Source organism: Eurosta solidaginis, chromosome 4 (genome assembly GCF_040869045.1).
Source record: "Eurosta solidaginis isolate ZX-2024a chromosome 4, ASM4086904v1, whole genome shotgun sequence".
Taxonomy (NCBI): Eukaryota; Metazoa; Arthropoda; class Insecta; order Diptera; family Tephritidae; genus Eurosta; species Eurosta solidaginis.
In genome coordinates this window covers 238,570,102-238,592,661 of record NC_090322.1, presented here as the reverse complement: position 1 = coordinate 238,592,661, position 22,560 = coordinate 238,570,102, and the positions used below count along the sequence as shown (strand labels likewise).

The 22,560-nt window shown below is 39.8% G+C and overlaps 2 protein-coding genes and 1 long non-coding RNA gene across 4 annotated transcripts in view; 2 read left to right on the top strand and 1 right to left on the bottom strand.

The window, feature by feature from the left end:
* Nucleotides 1-1,157: 1,157 nt before the first annotated feature.
* Nucleotides 1,158-10,883, top strand: LOC137251113 (FAST kinase domain-containing protein 5, mitochondrial). 2 transcript variants are annotated; one of them, XM_067785176.1, is made up of 4 exons: nucleotides 1,158-1,269; nucleotides 1,339-3,178; nucleotides 3,230-3,402; nucleotides 10,669-10,882. In XM_067785176.1, exons 2-4 carry the CDS (start codon nucleotides 1,462-1,464, stop codon nucleotides 10,756-10,758), a joined length of 1,980 nt encoding a protein of 659 aa, XP_067641277.1. In that variant the 5' UTR covers nucleotides 1,158-1,269; nucleotides 1,339-1,461; the 3' UTR covers nucleotides 10,759-10,882. The 2 variants fall into 2 exon arrangements, with proteins under 2 accessions (XP_067641277.1, XP_067641278.1); XM_067785177.1 differs by having other exon boundaries at nucleotides 1,208-3,175; nucleotides 10,669-10,883.
* Nucleotides 10,538-17,632, bottom strand: LOC137251114 (mitochondrial ornithine transporter 2). The gene is made up of 5 exons (XM_067785178.1): nucleotides 17,285-17,632; nucleotides 11,869-12,233; nucleotides 11,451-11,532; nucleotides 11,276-11,381; nucleotides 10,538-11,215 (listed from the first exon to the last, which is right to left on the bottom strand). The coding sequence occupies exons 1-5, from the start codon at nucleotides 17,376-17,378 to the stop codon at nucleotides 10,921-10,923; spliced, it is 942 nt and encodes a 313-aa protein (XP_067641279.1). The 5' UTR covers nucleotides 17,379-17,632; the 3' UTR covers nucleotides 10,538-10,920.
* Nucleotides 15,982-22,560, top strand: part of LOC137251115 (uncharacterized) — a 21,035-nt gene continuing 14,456 nt past the window's right edge. Inside the window, exons 1-2 of the long non-coding RNA XR_010953165.1 lie at nucleotides 15,982-16,135; nucleotides 16,208-16,421. This is a non-coding gene — a long non-coding RNA (uncharacterized lncRNA). The remainder of the gene's footprint in view (nucleotides 16,136-16,207; nucleotides 16,422-22,560) is intronic.

Genomic DNA, 22,560 nt, shown 5'->3' with positions numbered 1-22,560 from the left:
TTTTTTTAATTTTTGATGCTACTTTGTCCGCAAGTTGAGCACAGGAACCTGGGTGTGGTAGGTGAAGCGCGCGCACCACACCACGACAGCACAAAGCAAGTCGTCGAGCACAGGTGAAGTGATAGCAGATGTTGGTAGTGCGGGTTGGAGGAGGAAAGGATCGAGCACAATCTGTGCTCATGCCCTTCGCTTGCCAGGCTAAGACTCCAGCTATTAGGAGTGACACATTTGTCAGATCTAAAAGCAGCAAGTGGCTTAATTCCGAGGAAGCTTATAGTATTTGCCAAGAGGACGGAGGGTAAAAAGACGCGTATTGACCTCGACAACAATAATCTGAAGGCGGAAAAGAAAAAATAAATTTCTGTCTGGAGCTATTTGCAGTTGAATTTGGCGATTTTCATGTGGTTGTTCTGCGCAAAAAACCATGGATACCACCCCCGGATTCGGAGGGACCTGCGGGTAATTTTTCGGTTTTTCGTTAATATCTTTTGAACCAGTTAACATTTTCATTTTCCGCCTTCAGAGTATTAAAACTGGTCTCAAGATGCGTCCTTTGATACCTCTCTCGATATTTTTGGTAGCGTATTAGCAGTCAACACCTCAACTAGAATTTTACCGGACGGAGTTATTTTATAACATACGTCCTGGTTTTTGATAGGGTTTTTCATTTTGGTCGTTAAAACAAACTTCTGGTAACACTACGGACTCATTCAGTCTATATGAGGTCCTCATGTACCAGCCAGTTCAACCTAACCTAACAATTCTTTCAGAAACTGCTTTCTATCCCTGGTTTTTTATCGTGCTAGTGCTTAATCAGTTATACCAGGTCGAGTTCTGTAGGAAAAGTTAAACAAAATGCTAACGTAAATGCTTCAAATTACTGATTTGGAAGTGCGCATTTGAGGACAGTGTAATTCTAGTGGATGTTTCAGGGTATTTGCATACATATCATATTATCGAGAGTTTTCGATCTATTTGGGTAATTATAATTTGGATTTTGGGTAATTTAAAGAATTTAAAACGGCAGTGCCGAAAGGAGTACAAAAATTTTCCGCTCACTTGCGCTCACTCATACACTCATACACAATCATGGATCAATAATTACAAAGCTGTAACAGAACTGTAAAGAGAGAACTGTATTTCTCTACAATGTTCACTTAATGTTAGCTGAACAGCAAGAACTGTCAAAAAAAACCATAGAAACAGCTGAGCGTGTTTTTTTCGGTAATTTGTGATAAGAACAATTCTAAGGTATATTTTCTTTAGCATGTAAGTATAAACCAAGGAATGTATCTTTGAATGAGCATAATTGACGTAAACAAAACGTTCAATCGAAAGGATCAAATCAACCAATTGCGATCATTTGGAAGCGGAAAACTAGCAAATATAAACTCTCAAATTTTTAATTGATAAAGCGGAAAGTGGTAACTTTATGGTCACTAAAGTCTAAAGTATTTCAACATGTTAACAGTGCCATTACTTCGTTGCGGTCTACGTAGAGTAATTGGATACTCGCATGCGATAGCTAAACAACAATTAAGTGCACGCTCGAATCTGGCCTCTACAGCTTTTATCCACCTAAGTGCAGGGAATGCAGCCAAACTCTTTCTGGACACGGAAAATAGGCATGCACATAGTATTTTGGAGCAATCCCTCAAACCTTATCAGATATTTCGGTTGGATGACAGAACTGCAATTAGCGCAAATATGCCTGAGCGGCTTGAACTGCCGGAATTTGTGTTAAACACCCCTACAACAACAACAAACATCACGATGGAGGAATTGCTTAATGCATTCACAGAACTTACACAATATTGCATACGCACCAACACATGCATTTCAGATGAGCGTTTCCAACAATTTTGTCAATTATTCGCAAAACACAGCGAACAACTAAACGACGCGCAGTTGCTAACAACGCTATGTCAGCTTGCGCAATTGCCAACAGAGGCAACACCGCGTGCTCCAAATTATATGGAAATATGGAATAGCTTGGATATTGAATGTTGTCGACGTATTGAACGTTGGTCTACAAATGAATTGCTATTGGCATGTGATGCCTGGTATGCGCTTGGGTTGGCGCGTACTTCCGGTTATGTATCGGAAGCGCTTTGTAAGGTGGGACGTAAAATAAGACGCCTAAAATCAGAACAGTTGGTGCAATCAATGTTCTATTGCAATTTACTACGACGCCGAGTATATGATATGTTTGACTATGAAGTCAGATTACTTAATTATGTGGATAGTATGTCTTTGCAGGAGCTGGGTGTAATGTCAATGGGGTTTTTTAAAACACAAACACCTATACGTAATCCAGAACTGCTCGTGAAACTATTCACACGTCTAGAGGCTGAGTTAAATACAGTAGATGATATAACATTGGTGGCTATTATAAAAGTGCTACGCTATAGCAGTAAATTGCAACAAGTGCCACATATTTTAAGATTACTCGAGTTGCTGCAAGCACAAGTGCCACGTATTTCACTGCTCAGCTGCTTGCATGTTGCACTCTTTGGTGTTGAACTTCAATGTTGTCATGATGGTGTCTTGGAATTGGTATTGCATCGTTTTAATCGTGAAATCGATATGGCGCGATTAAAGGATATGGAGCGTATATGCTTAGCTATGGGCGTATTCAATTATCGTGGTAGCAGCGGTGTGGTAGAGGAGCTATGTTCTAAAATTCTCGAACAACTTGAAACTAAAATTGATGAAATTATGAGTTATCCACGCGCATTTGTTTGCTGTTTGCATTATTTGGTGTTGTGCGGTCATTACAAAGAAGAAATGATATCCTCCGTGTTGGACGAACGTTTTATAGAACACGCTTATGATAAGAAAAAAATTACATTAGGACGTGAAATTTTCAATTTGGATTCGTTTGTAAAAATAAACTTGCGGTCAGAGGATTATAAAGGCAATGTGTTGCCGGATAAAATGCGCCGTAAGATGGGCAAATTATTAACACAGTATATACCGGAACGTAATCCAAAATATAAATTGAATTGTACAGATCTTATACTTGTAGAAGTTAAGGAGACCTTTGAACGCATATACCGTCCATGCACATTCAAGCATATCTTACCACATTTCGACCGCCCAGATGTGGTTATTTGCTATGATAATGCTCAGCGAAAGGCCGTACCACTTGCAGATAGTTGTCCCGAGGATTACAGTGGTACTATTTGCAATTTATGATACTTTTTTAATCTTCCAGCATTTTTTTCAGGCGATATCTTAACACGGAGTCTACTTTTGGGCAATGCAGACCGACCGGAAGTAGATACAGTTGTTATTGTGATCGTGGGTTGGAATAATGTCATTAAGGATAAGAATAGATTTACAGGATTGTTTGAAATGAAGCTGCAGCAGTTACGCACGTTGGGACATAAACCAGTTGTGGTGAGTATTTTGAATGATTTTGTATGAGAAATTCGATAAAATGGTTTCTTTATTATATGTTCCAAAAGTGTTATCATGCAAAGAACCTAAAGTTGTTGTGGAACGATGTATTTCTTCTTCAATTCGTCTATACAAGTTTGTGCATTTGGCCTTATTCGTATTTCGATGTGGAAGCTCATCAAGGAATACTTGGATGCCACTAACAATAAATTCTCTTGGGAGAGATACTTCCCTCATAAGTGGAAGAGAGCTAGAGATGTCGTCCTCATGAATCCACAACATAAGATCAGTGCTGACTCTTGGTCTTATCAGGGCAGCAGTCTTCTTCCTTTGCTTGGCAAATTACTGAAAAGGGTAATTGTTGAGCGATTTCGAGCTGTGGAAACTGCTTGGGCTTAGAGCAAAAGCAGCGCAATGCAGCTCAAAGGCAGATTTTCCCGGAGTCGCCCATACGTCGGATCTGGTAGGCGAGCAACCTATTACCACGTCACGGCGCCGCCATAAGAGATCATTAGAGGGGTATTTATTTGGGAGTAGAAATTACAATAGGGTAGAAAATACGGACTTAAGATTTACTTAGAGTTGCCACGAAAACACATGAAACAGCCACTGCTACAACAACAACAACGGAAACACCTGATGACTAATGTAGTGTGGTGTGAAAGTGTATGGGCGCTCATCATGGATACTGGACCGAAAGTAATTTCGACTGTAAAAGTTCGACCAGAGACTTAACCCTTTCGCTCCGACTTTTACAGGGGCTTTGTGCAAACTTTATTTTTGACTTTTTGGATACCCATTGGTACTTTATATACGTACAAATTAAATGAAGCTTGTACCTTACCTGGATAACGGTATTTTGGGGTGCGACATATGTGTCCCAACAGTACTTCAGAACGGGACATATTTGTCCCAACGGTATAAATCACACACAAAAAGAAGAAAAACTTGTTAGGTAATAACATGTGTATTGTAATTTAGTTTATTTTATGAATGTGATGAAGCAAAACATTGCATACAGAATGGTAAATTACAGGTACGGCAAATAATTTTTGTTCTTTTCTCAACTTTTTGATTGGCGCATGCGACGCATCGACGTCTTTTAGACTTCTCTATGGGTAAATGATCACCTACATTTCTCATTGATTTGTACCTATTCGAAGTTCTTCCAGACCGACGGGACCGTTTTAATATTGTAGACTTCTTTCCTTTTTCAATTAGCGACTCAGCAATTTCGAGAAGCACTGGCAAAAATGGACGGTTTTTCCTATTTAGCTCTGAATGTATAACCCAAGTGTTAACAGCAACCATTTTAATTCCACGATAAAATACTTTTGTCCACCATTTGCTTGATTTTCTCTTAATATCATACAACCCAGACCACCCAAGTCCACGCCACCCACTATAGTTCACTGGCCTCATCATAGTCTTCTTGAAGAAGTGCACTTATTTCTTCGCTATTTAATTCCGACATTTTTGCAGTCTACGACGTAGAAAAGGAAAAATATAACTGTATTATACATGATGTGTAACATACTGCTGGGACATATATGTCCCTATATAAAATCCTATTGGGACAAATACGTCCCAAAACTCATTTTCACTGAATATTTTTCACAAAACAATTATAAAAGTATTTATTTCCACTTACCAGTATAAGAATAATATTTCTCTATAGAAAAATCAAAGGCACTTAGATATAAACATTATTTTATCAAAATTACGCGTAAATTTGAAGCAATATTAGCCGATGCTCACAAAAACTGATCAAAACAAAACACGATTGAAATTGTATGAAATTTGGATAACGGTAAACTGCAATCATTGCTCACAGCTACTGATTGGGAATTTTTGTTTGAGTTTGCAATAAAAATTGCAGGTTTCAGGGTCAAATGAATGTGCCGTGGGACACCAGTGTCCAAGCAGTAGCGAAAGGTTCAAAGGCTGGTGTCTCGGAGAGCAGACAGCCTAGACGGCGTTTGTTCATTAGAATAGGCCCTTTGGCATCTGTGCCTTATCTTCAAATTTGGCAGTTTTTTGTGTTGCATTGAAACTGCAAAGCAGAGCTTTATAACTCCCGTGCTTCCGCATCGCAATTGTCTACCTCACCTACGCGAGGCGAATCCTGCTACAAATATGAATGTATCATACACATATTTAGCAGGCGACGCTCTGGCGACGACAAGTTACTAATGGAAATGGTGCTTGTCAGCGGAACGTACCGGAACTTCGGGGAGCATCTTATCGTTAATTCAACAACAACAACAACAACCTATAGAATGAAAAGGTATCCAAAGAGTTCAAGGTCTTAGTACGTCCACTCGCATCATCATTCCGTCCAAAACATCGAGGTTTGGGAGCGTGAAGTAAACCCGAAATCGGCAGGTACTCACACACAACCGATTATGCCATCAACCTCGCTTCCCAAGGCAGTCGGTTCTATGTATGTACCGGAGCGACTCGGGATTTTTTCCCGACCAAGGACTGTCATTTCATTTGTGACCCCATTTAATTTGTTGCGTCCCTCCCACAAATTGTCATCCTAACAGCAGCTCCTTGCAGCAGGACTGCTCCATATTCTCTTACTCCGGGAAAGCATCGAATCCAAACCGGGCCCGTCTCCTGACCCCGGTCCTGAGAAATGGTTTTGCTGCATCTGCCGGAAAAGAATCTTTTTAGGACGGTCATACTCTGTTCAGTGTGTCTCGTGCAAGGGATGGTTGCATCGGACAGGTTGTTCTGGGCTTGATCCCAAAACCCGACGTCCACGTAACTTTTATCAATCTTTTGTGGCTCCTTGCTGTTCACGCCCAAGGGCGTCCCGTCGTCTACGCCTAGATGTTCTGGTCTCCGCGACAGCAACCCCCCGATGGGTTTCATCGCGCCATGTTGTCAGGTCGCAAACCTAAATCATCCGGGGACCCCAATGCTTGCTCAAGGACGCCCAGTCCCAGGGCCACAACAGCAATTGCGTCCTGGCCTTCCACAACCCAGGCGTAGTCACCCGTCACTTACCCCCAGAGTGGCGGCGTCTCCCCTTATGCACTTCAGAATTCTGCAGTTAAACTGTAATTGACTAACTGGGAAGATTACGGAGATAGTCGATTTCATGAAGCGGCACAACATCCGCATTGCTGCGATTCAAGAGACTAAACTCACAGCAAGATCTGCATTGCAGACCTGCTCTGGGTATATTGTCCACAGGAAAGACCGCGAGAGCGGAAATGGAGGCAGCCTCGCGTTTATCATACACCACTCTGTGCAATATTATATATTTGATCCTGGCATCGACCGCAGGGACAATGTCTTAGAACGTCAAGGCCTATCTGTCCGGTCAGGCGATGCAAACCTAGAAATCATCAACATCTACATCCCTCCTGCCACCTGCTGCCCCAGTGGATACCGCCCTAATATCAGAGCCTTACTCACTGGCAACAATCGCATTATCTTAGGCGATTTCAATGCCCATCACGATCTATGGCATTCAAACCTGCGGGCGGATAGTAGGGGCGAGATGTTGGCGGATCAAATAGAAGAAACGACGTTCTGCACAATAAACGGAGACGCCCCCACACGTATGGTAGGAAGCTGTCACAGTTCGCCAGATATCTCAATCGTGAGCGCAGAACTCGTAAACTGCGTCAACTGGCAGCCGATGGTAACATTGGCATCTGACCACCTGCCCATACTTATTTCGCTCGAGCGTACCGCCGACTTCATCGTCACCGAAAAACGCACTTTCATAAACTTCAAAAAAGGAAAGTGGGAAGAATATAAGTCTTTTATAGACAACCGCTTTGCTGCCCTCCCTATCCCGACTGATGCCCGCCAAGGGGAGCGTGCCTTCCGTAAGGTCATTGAATCCGCCTCGGCACGTTTCATTCCCGCCGGGAGAATTCCTGAAATCCGGCCCCACTCCCCGGCGGAGGCCGCAAACTTAGTGAGAGAACGTGACCTTATAAGACAGCTTGATCCAGGCGACCCCCAAATAAGGGATATAAACCAACGCATCAGATTGCTTGTGGACGAACACAAGCGGGCGAAATGGGAGGAGCACCTAAGAGGTTGTAACCTCTCTACCGGTGTGGGTAAACTTTGGTCCACCGTAAAGTCCCTATCGAATCCGACTAAGCACAAAGACAAAGTTTCCATCGCCTTTGGCGACAAAGTGCTGTCGGATGCGAAAAAATGCGCGAGCGCTTTCTGCCGACAATATATAATGCATCCTACGGTCGACAAAGATAGACGGAGAGCCAATGACACGCACATAAACACAAATTCAGCGCGTCACCAATCACCATCACCGCTAAAGAGGTTGAGGACGCCATTGGTCGCGCTAAACCATCCAATGCAGTGGGCCCTGACGGCATAGCCATGCCGATGCTTAAAAGCCTAGGGAAAGAGGGTTTCAAATATTTAGCGCATGTCTTCAACCTGTCTCTTTCCACCTTTGTCATACCCGAGAAATGGAAAATGGCCAAGGTGGTCCCGCTACTAAAGCTTGGGAAACCAGCTAACATAGGTGAGTCGTATCGTCCGATATCTCTCCTATCGCCAGTGGCAAAGATGCTTGAAGCCATTTTGCTCCCTTATTTCCAAGCAAATTTGCAGCTAGCCTCTCATCAGCATGGCTTCAGAAAACTCCATAGCACTACCACCGCGCTAAATGCAATTAGCACCCAGATAAATTGCGGTTTAAATCAATACCCCCACCATAGAACAGTACTCGTAGCGCTAGACCTATCAAAAGCTTTTGATACGGTCAACCATGACTCGTTACTGCAAGACCTGGAAGGGTCTACTCTTCCCCCATGTCTTAAAAGGTGGACCGCAAATTATCTGGGTGGTCGGCAGGCATCGGTGCAATTTAGAAACGAAACATAAAAAACCATGGAGAATTAAACAAGGGGTGCCACAGGGTGGTGTCCTATCCCCACTTTTGTTTAATTTCTACATATCTAAGCTACCTTCACCACCGGAAGGAGTCACAATCGTTTCCTACGCCGATGACTGTACAATAATGGCCACAGGCCCAGGCCCAAAGATCGATGCGCTATGTAATAAAATAAACGGTTACCTCCCTGACCTCTCCAGTTTTTTCGCCTCGCGAAACCTGGCATTATCACCGACTAAATCTTCCGCGACCTTATTTACAACATGGACCCAAATGTCGACCATTTTGAACATCCAAGTCGATGGCACTGCGCTACCGACTGTCCTACACCCCAAAATCTTGGGTGTGACGTTTGATCAGGATCTACATTTTGGTGAGCACGCAGCCGCAATTGTTCCGAGAATTCAGAGCCGTAACAAAATCCTCAAATCCCTCGCTGGGAGTACCTGGGGAAAAGATAAAGAAACGCTCATGACTACATACAAAGCAATTAGCCAGCCGATTACGTGCTACGCGTCACCCATATGGTCGCCAAGCCTAAAAATTACCCACTGGAAGAAACTACAGGCCTGCCAAAATACTGCTCTCAGAATCGCCACGTCTTATGTCCCCAGAACACCATCTGCATAATGAGGCGAGAATACTCCCCATCAGGGAGAGAAATGAGATGCTGACCAAACAGTTCCTGTTGAATACCCAGAAACCTGAGCATCCCAACAGACATCTGATTGATGAACCAGCACCGCCTAGGGGCTTAAGGAGTTGTTGTTGTAGCGATAAGGTTGCTCCCCGAAGGTTTGGTGAGTGTTATCGATGTGATGGTCCTTTGCCGGATATAGATCCGGTACGCTCCGGTACCACAGCACCATTAAGGTGCCAGCCCGACCATCTCGGGAACGATTTATGTGGCCACATTAAACCTTCAGGCCATCCCCTCCCTCCCCACCACCAAGTTCCATGAGGACCTTGGGGTCGCCAGAGCCTCGTCTGTTAGTGAAACAGGATTCGCCGCGGATAGGTGAGGTTGACAATTAGGTTTGGAGAAGCTATATATTGCGCTGGCAACCTGAAGGGTTGCGCTACACACCCCTTGAATCTGGTATTTTAGTCGCCTCTTACGACAGACATACCTACCGCGGGTATATTCTTACCCCCTTACCCGCTGGGGTGGGCTTAAGGAGTCATTTCCGTGAGCATTTTGAGGAAATACGGCACCTGAGAACCCAGCCGTATGAAGCGAAAAAACACAAGCAGGTCCTTGGTGAACTCCATAAACAGGCGTCGGACCTTTATGCCGGGGATTGCCCGGTGAATCCAGTACTTAAAGAAAAGTATCCAAAACTCGCGGAAGAGGAACGCATACTCCCCAGGAAACGAGTGTCACTCTTGCTCAACTTCGTTCTGGATACTGTAACAGGTTAAACTCTTACCTATCCAGAGTCAACCCCGACATACAAAATGTATGCCCGCTTGCAATGTGTCCCCACATGACACCAACCATCTCTTTAATTGTAATGTGGAACCAACGCCTCTAACACCCCTTTCCTTATGGTCCACCCCTGTTGAAACGGCAAGTTTCTTTGGACTCCCGTTAGAGGATATTGATGACAATTTGTTATCGGTCGCGGCTATTAGGTGGGGCGAAGCATTGCTACAACAACAACAACAGGGCGATTTCTTTAACAAATATAAATGTATGCGTACCTAGTCGCAGACGATGCCGTGGCGACCATATATTGCTTAAAAAAGACAAGTCTACCCCGAGATGGTAGTCCCCAACGTACCGGATTCGTATTCGGTATAGGAATAGCACTAATATCTTAAACATTCTGTGAGCTTTATGCACATTATAGCTGGCCCTACATATCACGTGTTAATTGTTTTCAAATTCAATATTCTTACATTCTTTTTGTATTAACATTTATTTATTTTTTTATACTAAAAGTAAACATATCGGCTGCTGAGTGGATGGGGTACCTTTCTATATCTGCTGCCATTTTGAAAACCGACTATCCCTGAAAACATTTGAAATATGCCCTTTATCAGAATTCAGTCGAAGAACGCCCCATTTCAGCATGCATATAATAAACTTGACCTTGGTTAAGGCATTTATCAAACGATATCTGAGATAGGGCGTGTTTGAACTGTCTACCGAGAAAGGGTGGTATTCCATTCAGCCTTGGATATACAGCGTTATCATACTTCTCTATTTACATTCCTTCATTCAATTAAATTCGTTGCTTCAATAAAACAAATATTTTACTAAACTTCAATAAACAAAAAATTTACAAAAATTATATATAATTTTTGGTTTTGCTTAAAATTAATTGTTAATATTTCTTATCACTATTTTTGTTTCGTTTTACTTGCAGATATTTTGGTATGAATGGCGCACACAGGAGACTCCAGTTGATCGAAAACAATTTTTGCAAAGAAAATTAACAAATGTTATTAATTTTTAGTCTTAAATGTGCATACTTTAGAGCATCTATATTATAACTAAGAACAGAAAAATATGTACAAGTACCTAATGAATACATTTCAAAGCTACATACAAGCGCGGTTCAAAAAAATATCCACGTCTATTGTTACTTTCATCTCTTTGGTTGTTTCGCTATGTCTTCTTATTGGAATTGTGCATGCAATGTCTTTTTTGTATATTCATAAACAACAAAAAGAGTAGCCGTTGCTGGTATGGTGCGCAACACTGAAGGTAGCAGACCATTGTAAAGCGCCAAGATGCCTTCCTTGCGTAGAATTTCCAGACCCAACGATATCATGCCACGATTTATATTTTGTACTTGTATACGACTTTTAATAACATCAGCCGGAAAGATACTTGTCCAAAGCATAACACCACCAACAGCACCCGCGATCATTGTATTGATAGCACCAATGTCATCTTTGCTTTGATCGGGTCTAAAAGTAAATAAAGTGTTAGCGACGAAAAATAAAAAAAATAACTCACACTAAGCTCACTTGGTAAGTAGCTCGCGGGTAAACTCATAGCTGCCAAAAAAGAAGAAGTATCCAGGCATTTCGCGTGCGAAAGTCGATGTGAGACCACGAAAAAAGCCAGGTAAGCCTTGATTAAAGAAAATATTTATTCAATATAACTTAGCTACAAAGATGTTTAATTAATAAATTAATTTACCATCGGTTTTATAGATAAGCCTTGTTAACTTCCATGGCGTCATATGCTCAGTTTTGGGTACACCAGGACAGCATTCAGCGGACTAAAATGTATTTCGAAATGCATGGAGTAAAAAAAACATCGACAGCTGCGTGAAATAACACCTTCTCTAGGCTTCTCAAGCGGCTTATCTCAGAATTTTGTTAAAGACCGGCGCATCTCAGCGTTAAACGTATTGAATTGATGCTGAGATAGGGCATTTTTGAAACCAAATCTTGGATAGGACGTTCTTCAAAAAATCTCTTATAGAGGGCAGCTTTCATAACTTTGTAAAGATAAAGCGTTTGGGAAGCGATAGCTCAGGAAGGGTGATATTCCACCAACACTCGATATACAACGTGCAGTTGCCATTAATTGGTAGTTGCACACATTAACATACCTCACGTATCGCTTGCAGCTTACATTTAACCAATTCAGTTGGACAAAGTGCAAATGTAGAAAAGAATGCCGCAAAGAAACCAGCAAATGCATTTTCTGTCGTACTCAATTGTTTGGTATCCTCTTTTCCGACAAGATATGTTACAAAAGATTGACAACCACCATAGGCAGCAAATAATACTGAATTTTCAGCAACATTGGCTATAACTGCAGGCACACTTCCAGCATATAAGCCATTAAAAATTCCATCTTTTTTGTACGTAGTTATAAAGCAATCCACCATGTTCTTATAAAGAAATGGAAATGTTTGTTGTTTAACTTTAACGGTATCCAGCGGTTGTGAGACATATACCTGCGCTGCACCACCTAGAATTGAAAAAAGCGAAAATTAATGTATTTTATAGATTTTTTTTTCAAAAACTCTGGAGATGATTTCACCAGCCTATATTTGTTTTGATTATAATTATGTAATTAATATATATAAAATTAACTACAACTTTTGATAAGAAAATTTGCAGTGATCATGTCAAAACAAGTAAGAAAACACATTCATAATTATTTATATAATTAACGGAATATTTCTAGGTGTTTTATTATTTTTTTTGATCCTAGCAATTGTTTTTGTTGTAACCTAGCCAAACTTATTTTTATCCTGGTTATTTGAGGAGGGATTTTTAAAAAAGATAAGTCAATACTTCATTTTGGAAAGCTCTATGTTGTTGTTGTATTAACGATAAAGACGCTCCCCTTTTTTCATGGAGGTTGGAAGTTCTGAATCTATAAAGTTGTGTATTGCTCTTATCAACCCTTTGAATCCCTGGAAAGCTACACATATACTTCCTTCTAACGACATTTTGAGCCCTTAAGTCGTTCTTATAGAGGTTTGGATGCTAAACAAGTTGTATCCATTTAGTATAAGGTATTTCAGCTTCGGACTCTGGGGAGTACTCAAAGTTTTCCGTAGTGTTTGTAATGTTTATAAAAAAATTATTAAAAGTATCGACTATTTTAACAAAACATTCTGAAATAGCCGATACTTTTAATAATTATTTTATTAATATTACAAACACTCCGGAAAACTTTAAGTACTCCCCAGAGCCCGAAGCTGAAATATCTAATCTTTTTTATATGAGACACTGCGATATTGAGGAAGTAAGCCGTGCAATTTACAGCCTTAACCCAAGGTCGGCCAACGGGCCCGATGGCATTTCAACAAGGTTTTTACAGAAATATAAAGACGTGTTATCTGGTCCCTTGTCGAATTTTATAAATCAGTGCTTCGAGAGCGGTCAGTATCCAGATGAATTAAAAATCGGGTCTGTAGCTCCCATTCACAAATCTGGAAGCAAGGAGGTTTGCTCAAAGTACAGGCCAATAACAAAATTGAATGCAATCGATAAGGTTTTCGAAAGCATTTTGCTGAACCGACTCATACTTTATTAAAAATTATCAATATAAAATTAACAATATAATTAGCGATAATCAGTTTGGATTTACCGAATACTCGAGCACATTATCTGCCAGTATCAATTGCAGAGAATTTTTTTACGAAAACTTAGATAAGAAAAAATATGTTGCAATGTTCTCAATAGATCTCAGCAAAGCGTTTGACTCAGTAAATACCTATATTATGATCCAAAAGCTTAATGAGTTGGGAGTTAATGACAGTGCTATTAACCTCTTCGAAAGCTTTTTAACTAATAGAAACCAATTTGTCCAAATGAAAGATACAAAAAGCTCAATTAACAATGTTAAATCTGGCGTTCCACAAAGATCGAAGTTTGCTGCCACATTATTTTTATTATATATAAACAATATATTTAAACTTGACTTGAAAGGAATTCTATTCCGATGACGGGAACTTTTTGTATGTTACTGATACTCTCGATGACCTCTTGGCTAATATGTACAGTGATCTTAAGTTAATTTCACAATGGTTTCAGCATAATTTATTAAAAATTAATCTATCTAAAACTAACTTTATAATATTCAACAATTATAAAAATATACCTAGTTTGAATGATTTGAAGGGAATTTATCTGGAGGGCAGCTTTATTTCGAGAGTCGACAATTTCAAGTACCTCGGAATTTGGTTTGATGGCAATTTAAACTGGCGAGAATATATAAACAAATTGAAAATGAAATTAATACCACTAAATTTTGCTATTTATAGAAATCGGAAACTTATTCCACAAAAACACATGTGGCTTCTGTACAACGCCTTGGTTATGTCACATATTAATTATTTAAATCCAATTTGGAACACTTGTTCCGAAAGCTCATGATGAAATAATAAAGGTGATGTCAACAACATAACCTCACTTTTTCGGCAACTCTATTTGCCAGTATTTACTTATACTACAAAAGTACTAAATTTGTATTGCTAAATTCTTCGTACAAATTTCCTCAAAAAATAAGTTCTCTGCAAAATTTTGTTTATAATCTTTTGGGGAATACAAAGTTACGTTTATGTTTATGTCTAAAAAATTCTGGTTGCGGCTTACATAGTTATTATATTTCTAAACGTATAGTAAAATCTACTCAGATAGTAGTAGAATTCAAATGCAGTTATGTATGATGGACAACCCTCCAAATTATGCATGCCAAACTTGTCAGAATAAGGGAAAATGTCAACGGGATGAAAACACCTGAATATTCATTTCAGCCGTGTTTTTTTTCACACGCGTATACGTTTACGTTTGCGCGTGAAAAACAACGTCTATCCTCGCTTAAAAATGCTTAGGAGACCCATCTAGCGGCAGTGGTTAAATAACTACAGCTACAGCACAGGGTGTACCGAAAAGTGGAGACACAACCCTCTGATGGCCATAGGGTATAACATATAGCTGAATCAGTTGCGATGAATTGTGGAATGAATACATAGAATTAGTGTAGAGGGTGAAACAAAGGCACATATTTCAGTTACATCTGAGTATAATGCGTATTGAAATTTAGTAGGACAAATTTTATGCGCAGCAATTTCAGAGGTGTATTTAAAGTTTGTCGCTTAGCATTCCATATAAAGTTTAAGCGTAAACGTATATAGAAGTAAAAAAAGAACACAGCTTTCATCATGCTAACCATTGTTTACTATATAGTTTGGCAGCTTAATTCGAGGTTATGTTGCGAATAGAGTGGAAGGCACTCGCAGGCCGTGAAAATAGGCACTCGAATGGAGTGGAATGAAGAACAGTAGGAAGACCAGAGTTGCATGGGATTCAAGGGGTTGTGTAGCGCAACATATAGCTTCTCCAACCCAATTGTCAACCTCACCTTCGAGCGGCGAATCCCATTTCACTAACAGACGAGGCTCTGGCGACCCCAAGCTCCTCATGGAACTTGGGGGTGGGGAGGGAGGGATGGCCTGAAGGTTCAATGTGGCCATATAAATCGTTCCCGAGATGGTCGGGCCAGCACCTTAATGGTACTGTGTTACCGGAGCGTATCGGATCTGTATCCGACAAAGGACCATCACATCGATAACACTCCCCAAAGCCTTCGGGGAGTAACCTAATCACTACAGCAACAACAACAACCAGAGTTGCATTGGATCAATCATTGTATCAATATTAAATATAAATTTAGAAAATATAATTAAATTCTTGAGTATAAGCAAATATTTTCTTTCAATTACTGCAATTAAGGTGTCCTAGATGCTATATATTCCAAAATTATAACATTTTATGTCTGTATAAAAATTTAACTTCAATTTCCTTAAGATTTCCGTAATATGGCCATTAGTGATGTTTGTGTGTGTGTTTGTGCAAATTTTGAGCGATCAGCTGTTAGTTGCGCTACTTGGTAAAGTTAACAATGATGCGAACAGCTAACGAATGAAATGCAAAGAATTCAAAATAAAATATTAAAAAAATATTTTAAATTTGCCGCTAAGGACAGCAAGTGAACTGCTATACCAAGACAGACTTGATGTACGCAAGAAGTCCATCCTTCAAACTTTAATATTATTTCATAAAATTAAAACTAACTTAATAAAGCATAATTTAGACATTCCAGAAGAATCAACCACAGAATATACACTTAGAGTTAGAATAAATATGAAACCACGTATGTATCTATCGAACGGAAAGATGTGCAAAATCACTAAGACATTGTGGTGTTAAACTTTTTAACAAACTTCCAGTTGAAGTCAAAAACGCAAGAAATGTGCAAAGCTTTAAATTCGAGGTCAAACGGCTACTTCTTACAAATTTTGATTTTAATATCTAAATGCAAAGTACGTTGTTCTACACTATATTGTGTTCATATAGGTAATATTAAATTATTAAGCTAAATTTTAGTTTTAATTAAATTTGAATTATTATTTCCTTAAATTTTTTAAGGTGCTAGGGTATTGCACTTACCAACCCTCAAATCCAGGCCAGTCAGTTCGACTCGTTGCCTGAAATCATCCGAATCCATCAAAGAGGCCCGGGTCATATGCATACATACAGAAGGGCAAATCATCATCTAAACGTTGGTCACTGAAGCGAACACATACATAGAGGAACTTCGTCGTTCTCGGAATTTTGAACATCTTTATACTTCTTTTTATTGGCAAGTATAACATAATTTTTTTTTACCAATTGACAGGAAATGGAAATCTTTGGACCTACATATGAGCAGTGAGACTCACAAATTTTTATATCAGCTGTAATAAATTGATGCTTCCGAGAGTCATAAAATTCCATTTCAATTCATAATCAATTTTTACATCATTCATTCTTTTGAATAAACTGCGATTATGTCGGTAACTAGCTAAACTGCGTACAATACGCGTTTGATGTGCACATGTATGTATTTATAAACATTAGGGTATGACAATTTCGGATTTATTTTTCTTATTGAAATTTTTATAAGTGGATAACAAAAGTTACGTTATATTTTTTCGCCACTAAAACACTAGTCCTGGAACTGAATGGATCTAGGGTTTGAGTAATTCGCGGAAGGTAGGCTTGTACATGACGGAACTAGTACCCAGTATTCAGAAAAACGTCCCGCGCTCTTACATTGACGAACACCTTGTTGGAGACTTGAGAAGCAGAGTTCGTGATATTTTTGTACGCACCAGTTGTAATAGGCAGATATCGCTGTTGTGATTCATTAAAAACATATAAGGCTTAAGGCCAAGCAGCGACATCTATGAAATATTGAAAAAATTGGTTTGTTAAAGGGAATGTGGCCAAACTATAGACAAGAAATCAACAAATTATCTGGCTCACAAATTGAACTAGATTATTATATGGCTCAAATCGGTGTTTACGTGGAAAATTACTTATGTGGCTCAGGATCTTTGTGACCGGAAGATGCCTTTGGTTTTATACATTTTGGTACCCACCCTAATTTACATATATACAAACATGTGTTGTTAGTCTCGTAATAGTAAATATTCTAGAATATTGATACTGATAAGAACTTACCCAATGATCCAGCCACAAACTCAATCAATCGAGATCGTAAAGCACTTGGTGGCGGTGGCGGCGGTGGTGGTTTTTCCTCTTTCCACCAAAACATTTTAACTCGCTTTCACAGCTATTTCCTGTTCTTTTTTAATTTACTTCTTATTAATATTTGCACGTCTTTCACCAGCTATTAGCACCTCCACAAAAATCAGTCGATTATGTTATCACAATACGCTACCAAAAGTAAAGAAAACATAAATCTCGAACACCGGACAACATCCACACTGTCTTAGGTCATTGACAATGACTAACTCAGTACGTTCGCTACTGGATGATTGCTTTTGGATCACTGTGGCAGCTATTAAACAGCGTTCAGACGCTGGCGCTGTACTATCGCACTGAGCACAACAATTTGAGAGAAACAGAAACTATTGGCGATACATGAATGGAGTTTATATGACGTCATACATATGTTGTTCTCTTAGCACTCTTAGCACATGTGCGTTTTATTTCCAAATATTTGTACTTTCTTTCGGCGTTAATATTTGTTTCTTTTTTTTGAGTTATCAGCGTTTAATCGATAGGCAATTATGTTTTTTGATTTTGTATAATCTTTGTTGGTATTTTAGTTAATAAATACTCTTTAAATAACTTTTCTGTTAAACTTAATATTATTTTAAATTGTTTTTTTTTTTTTTTTTTGATGTGACTTTTGATTGTTGACTTTAAAGTGATTTTTGGGAATTAAGAAAAAAATTCAACCAAAAATTTAAAAATGAAATGAAATTGAAAGCTCAAAACAAAGTTGCTAACATCTTTTTGCTTTAAAAAACTTTTGTAGACAATTTGGCTTAAAAGGTATAATGTGGTCATATTAATCGTTCCTGAGGTGGTCGGCCTAGTACCTCAATGGTGCTTATTACCGGAACGTACCGGATCTAGATCCGGGAAAGGATCACTAACATCGATAACACTCCCCAAAACATTCGGGGAGTATCTTTATCGTTATTACAACAACAACTGCTAATACGCGTCCTTAAATAAAAAAAAAATTTATGTAAGGCGCGATAACCTCCGAAGAGATCTAAGGCCGAGCTTCTCTTCCAATTTGCGTCGTGCTCCTCTTGATTTTCCTACAAATTAGCCGGACGGGACCTACATGTTTTATGCCGACTCCGAGCGGCATCTGCAAGGCAGATGAGTTTTCACTGAGAGCTTTTCATGGCATAAATACACTCGGAGCGCTTGTCAAACACTGCCGAGGGGCGACCCCGCTTAGAAAAATTGCCTTTTAATTGAAAAACCTTATTTCTAAAATTTTGATATTGCTTTGCCCGGGGTTCAAACCCAGGGCATACGGCGTGGTAGGCGGAGAACGCTACCATCACACCACGGTGGCCGCCAATACGCGTCCTTAAATATCGGTCAAACGACGGGTGCTGACACCAGTATTAATAATCCGTAAGTCACAATGACCACCCATGTAGTTCGATCTGCTCTCTGATGCACTCTATAGCATCACGAGTACAATACATAACGTCATCACCATCTTGCGGTGTAGGAGTAGGTGATGCACTCTTTAACATCACGAGTACAAGACTTTGCGACATCATCATCACTTGCAATGTAAGAATAAGTGATGCACACTTTACACTTTACATCACTAGTACAACACTTAACGGCATAGCCATCTCTTGCAGTGTAAGAGTGGGTTATTGCTGGGAGAGCAATCTGTTTGCATGATAACGGCCATTTCTTATTGGAATTCTTTCTCATAATGATAATAATGTTCACCGAATAGAGTATAATATTTGCGGTGAACAACGTTGACTTCTGGGAGAGTATAATTCATGCCAAGATTGATCGAAGAGTAAAGATGTTGCAGGGACGAAAAATAGTGTGAAGCAAGCTTTACAAAATTCTAGCAGGTCACATTCACCACTTACCACAGCAGAATTTGTTAAACTACCACTGCAAAATTTTTGCTTTTTTCCTTCGGATCATTAATACTGAGGACAAAACGCGTCGTTAGACTCCTCTACCGATATTTGGACCCGTATTAGCAGTCGACCCCTGTTGTAAGTTATTACCCCCGACTTTGCAGCCGATTATTTTATGGAAACCATTTTGCCTCACGCGGCTACATGCCAGTGAACAGGAACGTCGTATCCACTCTGATCCAGGTTGTTACGCGGACCGTGCCTATTGAGTGATTTTCAACCAAGGGGTTTAGTCTGCTATATTTCAATGGAGACTTCCCGATACCACGTCGATTCGGCTTCCTCAAAAATCGGCGTTGCTGTGGCGGATTAATAGAATACCACTGAAGACTGCCTATTGCAACTGGTCGGAGGAAAAATATGCAATAGGCTGAAGGCGATAAAACTGCCTTTAACAGGCAGAAAGCACCCAGTACCAGGGACGCGTGGCAGGATATGCCCATCAGTCATGCAGTTCTAAAGCTGGAAGACAAGGGACCCTAAAAGCGATGTCTCTATCTCTTTTCAAATTTGGTTTAGAGGCAAATCGGTTGCGTCGTTGTGCCATCTTCAGTGCAATTATTAGACAAAGGCTTTCTAGGAGAAGCCAAAAGGATGTAACACTGTGACTCTGGTGTTTTTCCCGAGCAGAGCAGTCTTTGGGTGTGGTGCAAATTTATTTTATTAAGTGAACTTCTTGGTATTATGAAAGGGATGTTGCGAGATGGCCCTAGTAAATCGCTTCCATTATTCGAACAGCGGGTGGAACAAAGAGAAGAGTGCTATAATGTCTGGGCATTGATATGGTTAAAGGAAGTTTTGCAAACCTTTAAAGGTAAGGCAATGTATGGGTCCAAGGCGTAAAGTCGGCTCCGACATAAGAGCCAGGATCCCAAGGTTTTTCGCGCATACAGGCCTGCGGAGGGGTCAACACCGCGTGCTTCAAATATTGAAGTGGGCGGAGGATATAGTTTTACGGAGTTTGGGATAGTGTCCTGTGACACTATCTATACCTCAGAAAACAAACGCCACAGCGACCACAATCATATCCACCTAGAAGCTGGTGAGATATTAAGGCACCTGGAGCGCCTTAAACCAACGAAACAGCAAGATAACGTAGCAGTAACCACGAATGTGTTGGGGGAGGGGAAGAAACAGCTCCGTTACGCTCTGGGTCTTAAAAATAAATTTTCAACAGAGTAAAATTGCAATGAGCAATCTCCTCTTAACTCTAGAATGAGACTTTGTTTCACGTTTCGCTGATCGAGGTGGCATTGCACCCAAGGGGAGCGATGATTTCTGTGCTCAGGGCGAGCGGATTCGGTACTTAATACTGTAAAGAATTTGGGAAATTCCGCTTATTTGAATCCTTCTGCTAACGTTCGAATCGCTAAACTGTTGAATAAATCACTCCAATAGTGTTGCAAACTGCTCTTTATTTAAATTACTTTGGGAATAGTACTTCACAACCAATAGCGTGCTTAAATGAAAACTGATTCGTTATTACTCAGCTTGCGCTGCTTTTACACTCTCGGTTTCCTCGTTAACCCATTTCTCCTACAATCTAGTAATTTCCCGAACAGTTGTAGCTCATGCTTGGTTAGTTACCAGCTATATAAGTACATGTATATTTGTAGTTTATAGCCATATGCGTGTGTATGTGTGAGTAACTACTTCGGCTGATGACTACGTCTGTGTGTGTAAGATAGCTCTTCGTCGCCTTCTACATATGTAAGTATTGCTAGCTTTAATGTGTACACGTACATAAGAGTGGCTGGTTCGTGATTTTGTTGTTGCGTGATTATCTACTAATAGTTTAGTGATGCTAATATTCGTAACAATACGATAAATCGGCACACAGGGTGTTAAGGAAGCACCTATATTCATGTGTGCTATATAATCTTGATATCTACCACATTGAACTTTGAACATGATATATCAAGGCAAGCATTTAAGAAATCTAGGGTAACGAACTGGTTGAATTTCAAAAATGTTTACGCGGGGAATCCGGTCAATCTAACAAGGCTGCAACTGTGGAGGTGTCCAACAACATCGTAAATAAATGCATACAACAAAACCCCCATTCAAGTTTATTCAGTAACGCAGCTTTGATGGAAAAAAGAGCTGGGGACTTTCTTATCAGTAATTATGAACCCATTTTCCAAATGCCGATTTTTTCCCTAGACTTAGAACCATCTCCAGGGTGTCATCCCTAGAAAATTGTATGAAATAAAAGAGAAACGTGAAAATTTTACAGCTAATAATTTTATTGATTGTGGATTTATTGTAGATAAGGACTGGTACAGAAACTTTTTGCAAATTTAGAACTCCGTATAATGCCGGCCGCAGGGGTGTGGTGGCAGCGTGCTCCGTCTACCACGACGAAGAGCCTGGGTTCAAGCCCCGAACAACGTTACATCGAAAATATAGAAAAAATTTGTTTTAATTGGAACAAAGTTTTTCTATTCGGGCGGGCCCTCGGTAGTGATTTCGCGAGCACTCCGAGTGTATTTCTGCCATGGAAAGCTTCTCAGTGAAAATTCATCTGCCATGCAGATGCCGTCCAGAGTCGGCGTAAAACATGTAGGTCTCGTCCCGCCAATTTGTGGGAATAATTAAATAAAATAATTAAAAAAAATTTAATTTAAACGGTTTTATTGAAAACAATACTTACATGAAGTAATAATAATACTAAAAGCTAAAAAATAGTTAGGTAAGTCCTAGGTACTAGTCATCACACTCCTCATCAATCTAGGGCTTTGATCAGACAATTAAATAAAAGGGGTTGAACGCGTGAAATTTCTAAAAATGTGAGGCGTAGCATAACCTGATTAAGGTTCAGTTGGTCTTATATATGACTATCAATAGAATTTTGAAGCGTCCAACGCTTTTATTTAATTGTCTGATCAACGCCCTAGATTGATGAGGAGTGTGATGACTAGTACCTAGGACCTACCTAATTATTTTCTAGCTTTTAGTATTATTATTACTTCATCTCAGTATTGTTTTCAATAAGACCGTTTACCTTATAATTTTTTTTATTATTTTATTTTCAACTTTTTAGTCTTTATTTAATTGCCTATTATTTCTCATTCTATTTACTTCATTTAGTGACGCATTATCACAAGGACTCTTTCCTGGCAATTTGTTACAATCTAAGTCCTCAATACATCATCCTTCCAAAGACTTTACTCGACTCTGCGTCACGTATGCTTGTCCCTCCTCGAACTACAAAATATTTTGATGTCACTTCTACCGGACTGTATGTAATATTTGTTCCAAATATGAGTCAAATCGGACATCATAGGTCGCTTT

Coding starts and splice junctions, on each gene's coding strand:
- LOC137251114 (XM_067785178.1), bottom strand. CDS start 17,378: ATGTTTTGGTGGAAAGAGGAAAAACCACCACCGCCGCCACCGCCACCA. Junction 12,234..17,284: donor GTTTGTGGCTGGATCATTGG/GTAAGTTCTTAT, acceptor TTTCAATTCTAG/GTGGTGCAGCGCAGGTATAT. Junction 11,216..11,275: donor ACCCGCGAGCTACTTACCAA/GTGAGCTTAGTG, acceptor ATTTACTTTTAG/ACCCGATCAAAGCAAAGATG.
- LOC137251113 (XM_067785176.1), top strand. CDS start 1,462: ATGTTAACAGTGCCATTACTTCGTTGCGGTCTACGTAGAGTAATTGGA. Junction 3,179..3,229: donor TTGTCCCGAGGATTACAGTG/GTACTATTTGCA, acceptor CATTTTTTTCAG/GCGATATCTTAACACGGAGT. Junction 3,403..10,668: donor TGGGACATAAACCAGTTGTG/GTGAGTATTTTG, acceptor TTTTACTTGCAG/ATATTTTGGTATGAATGGCG.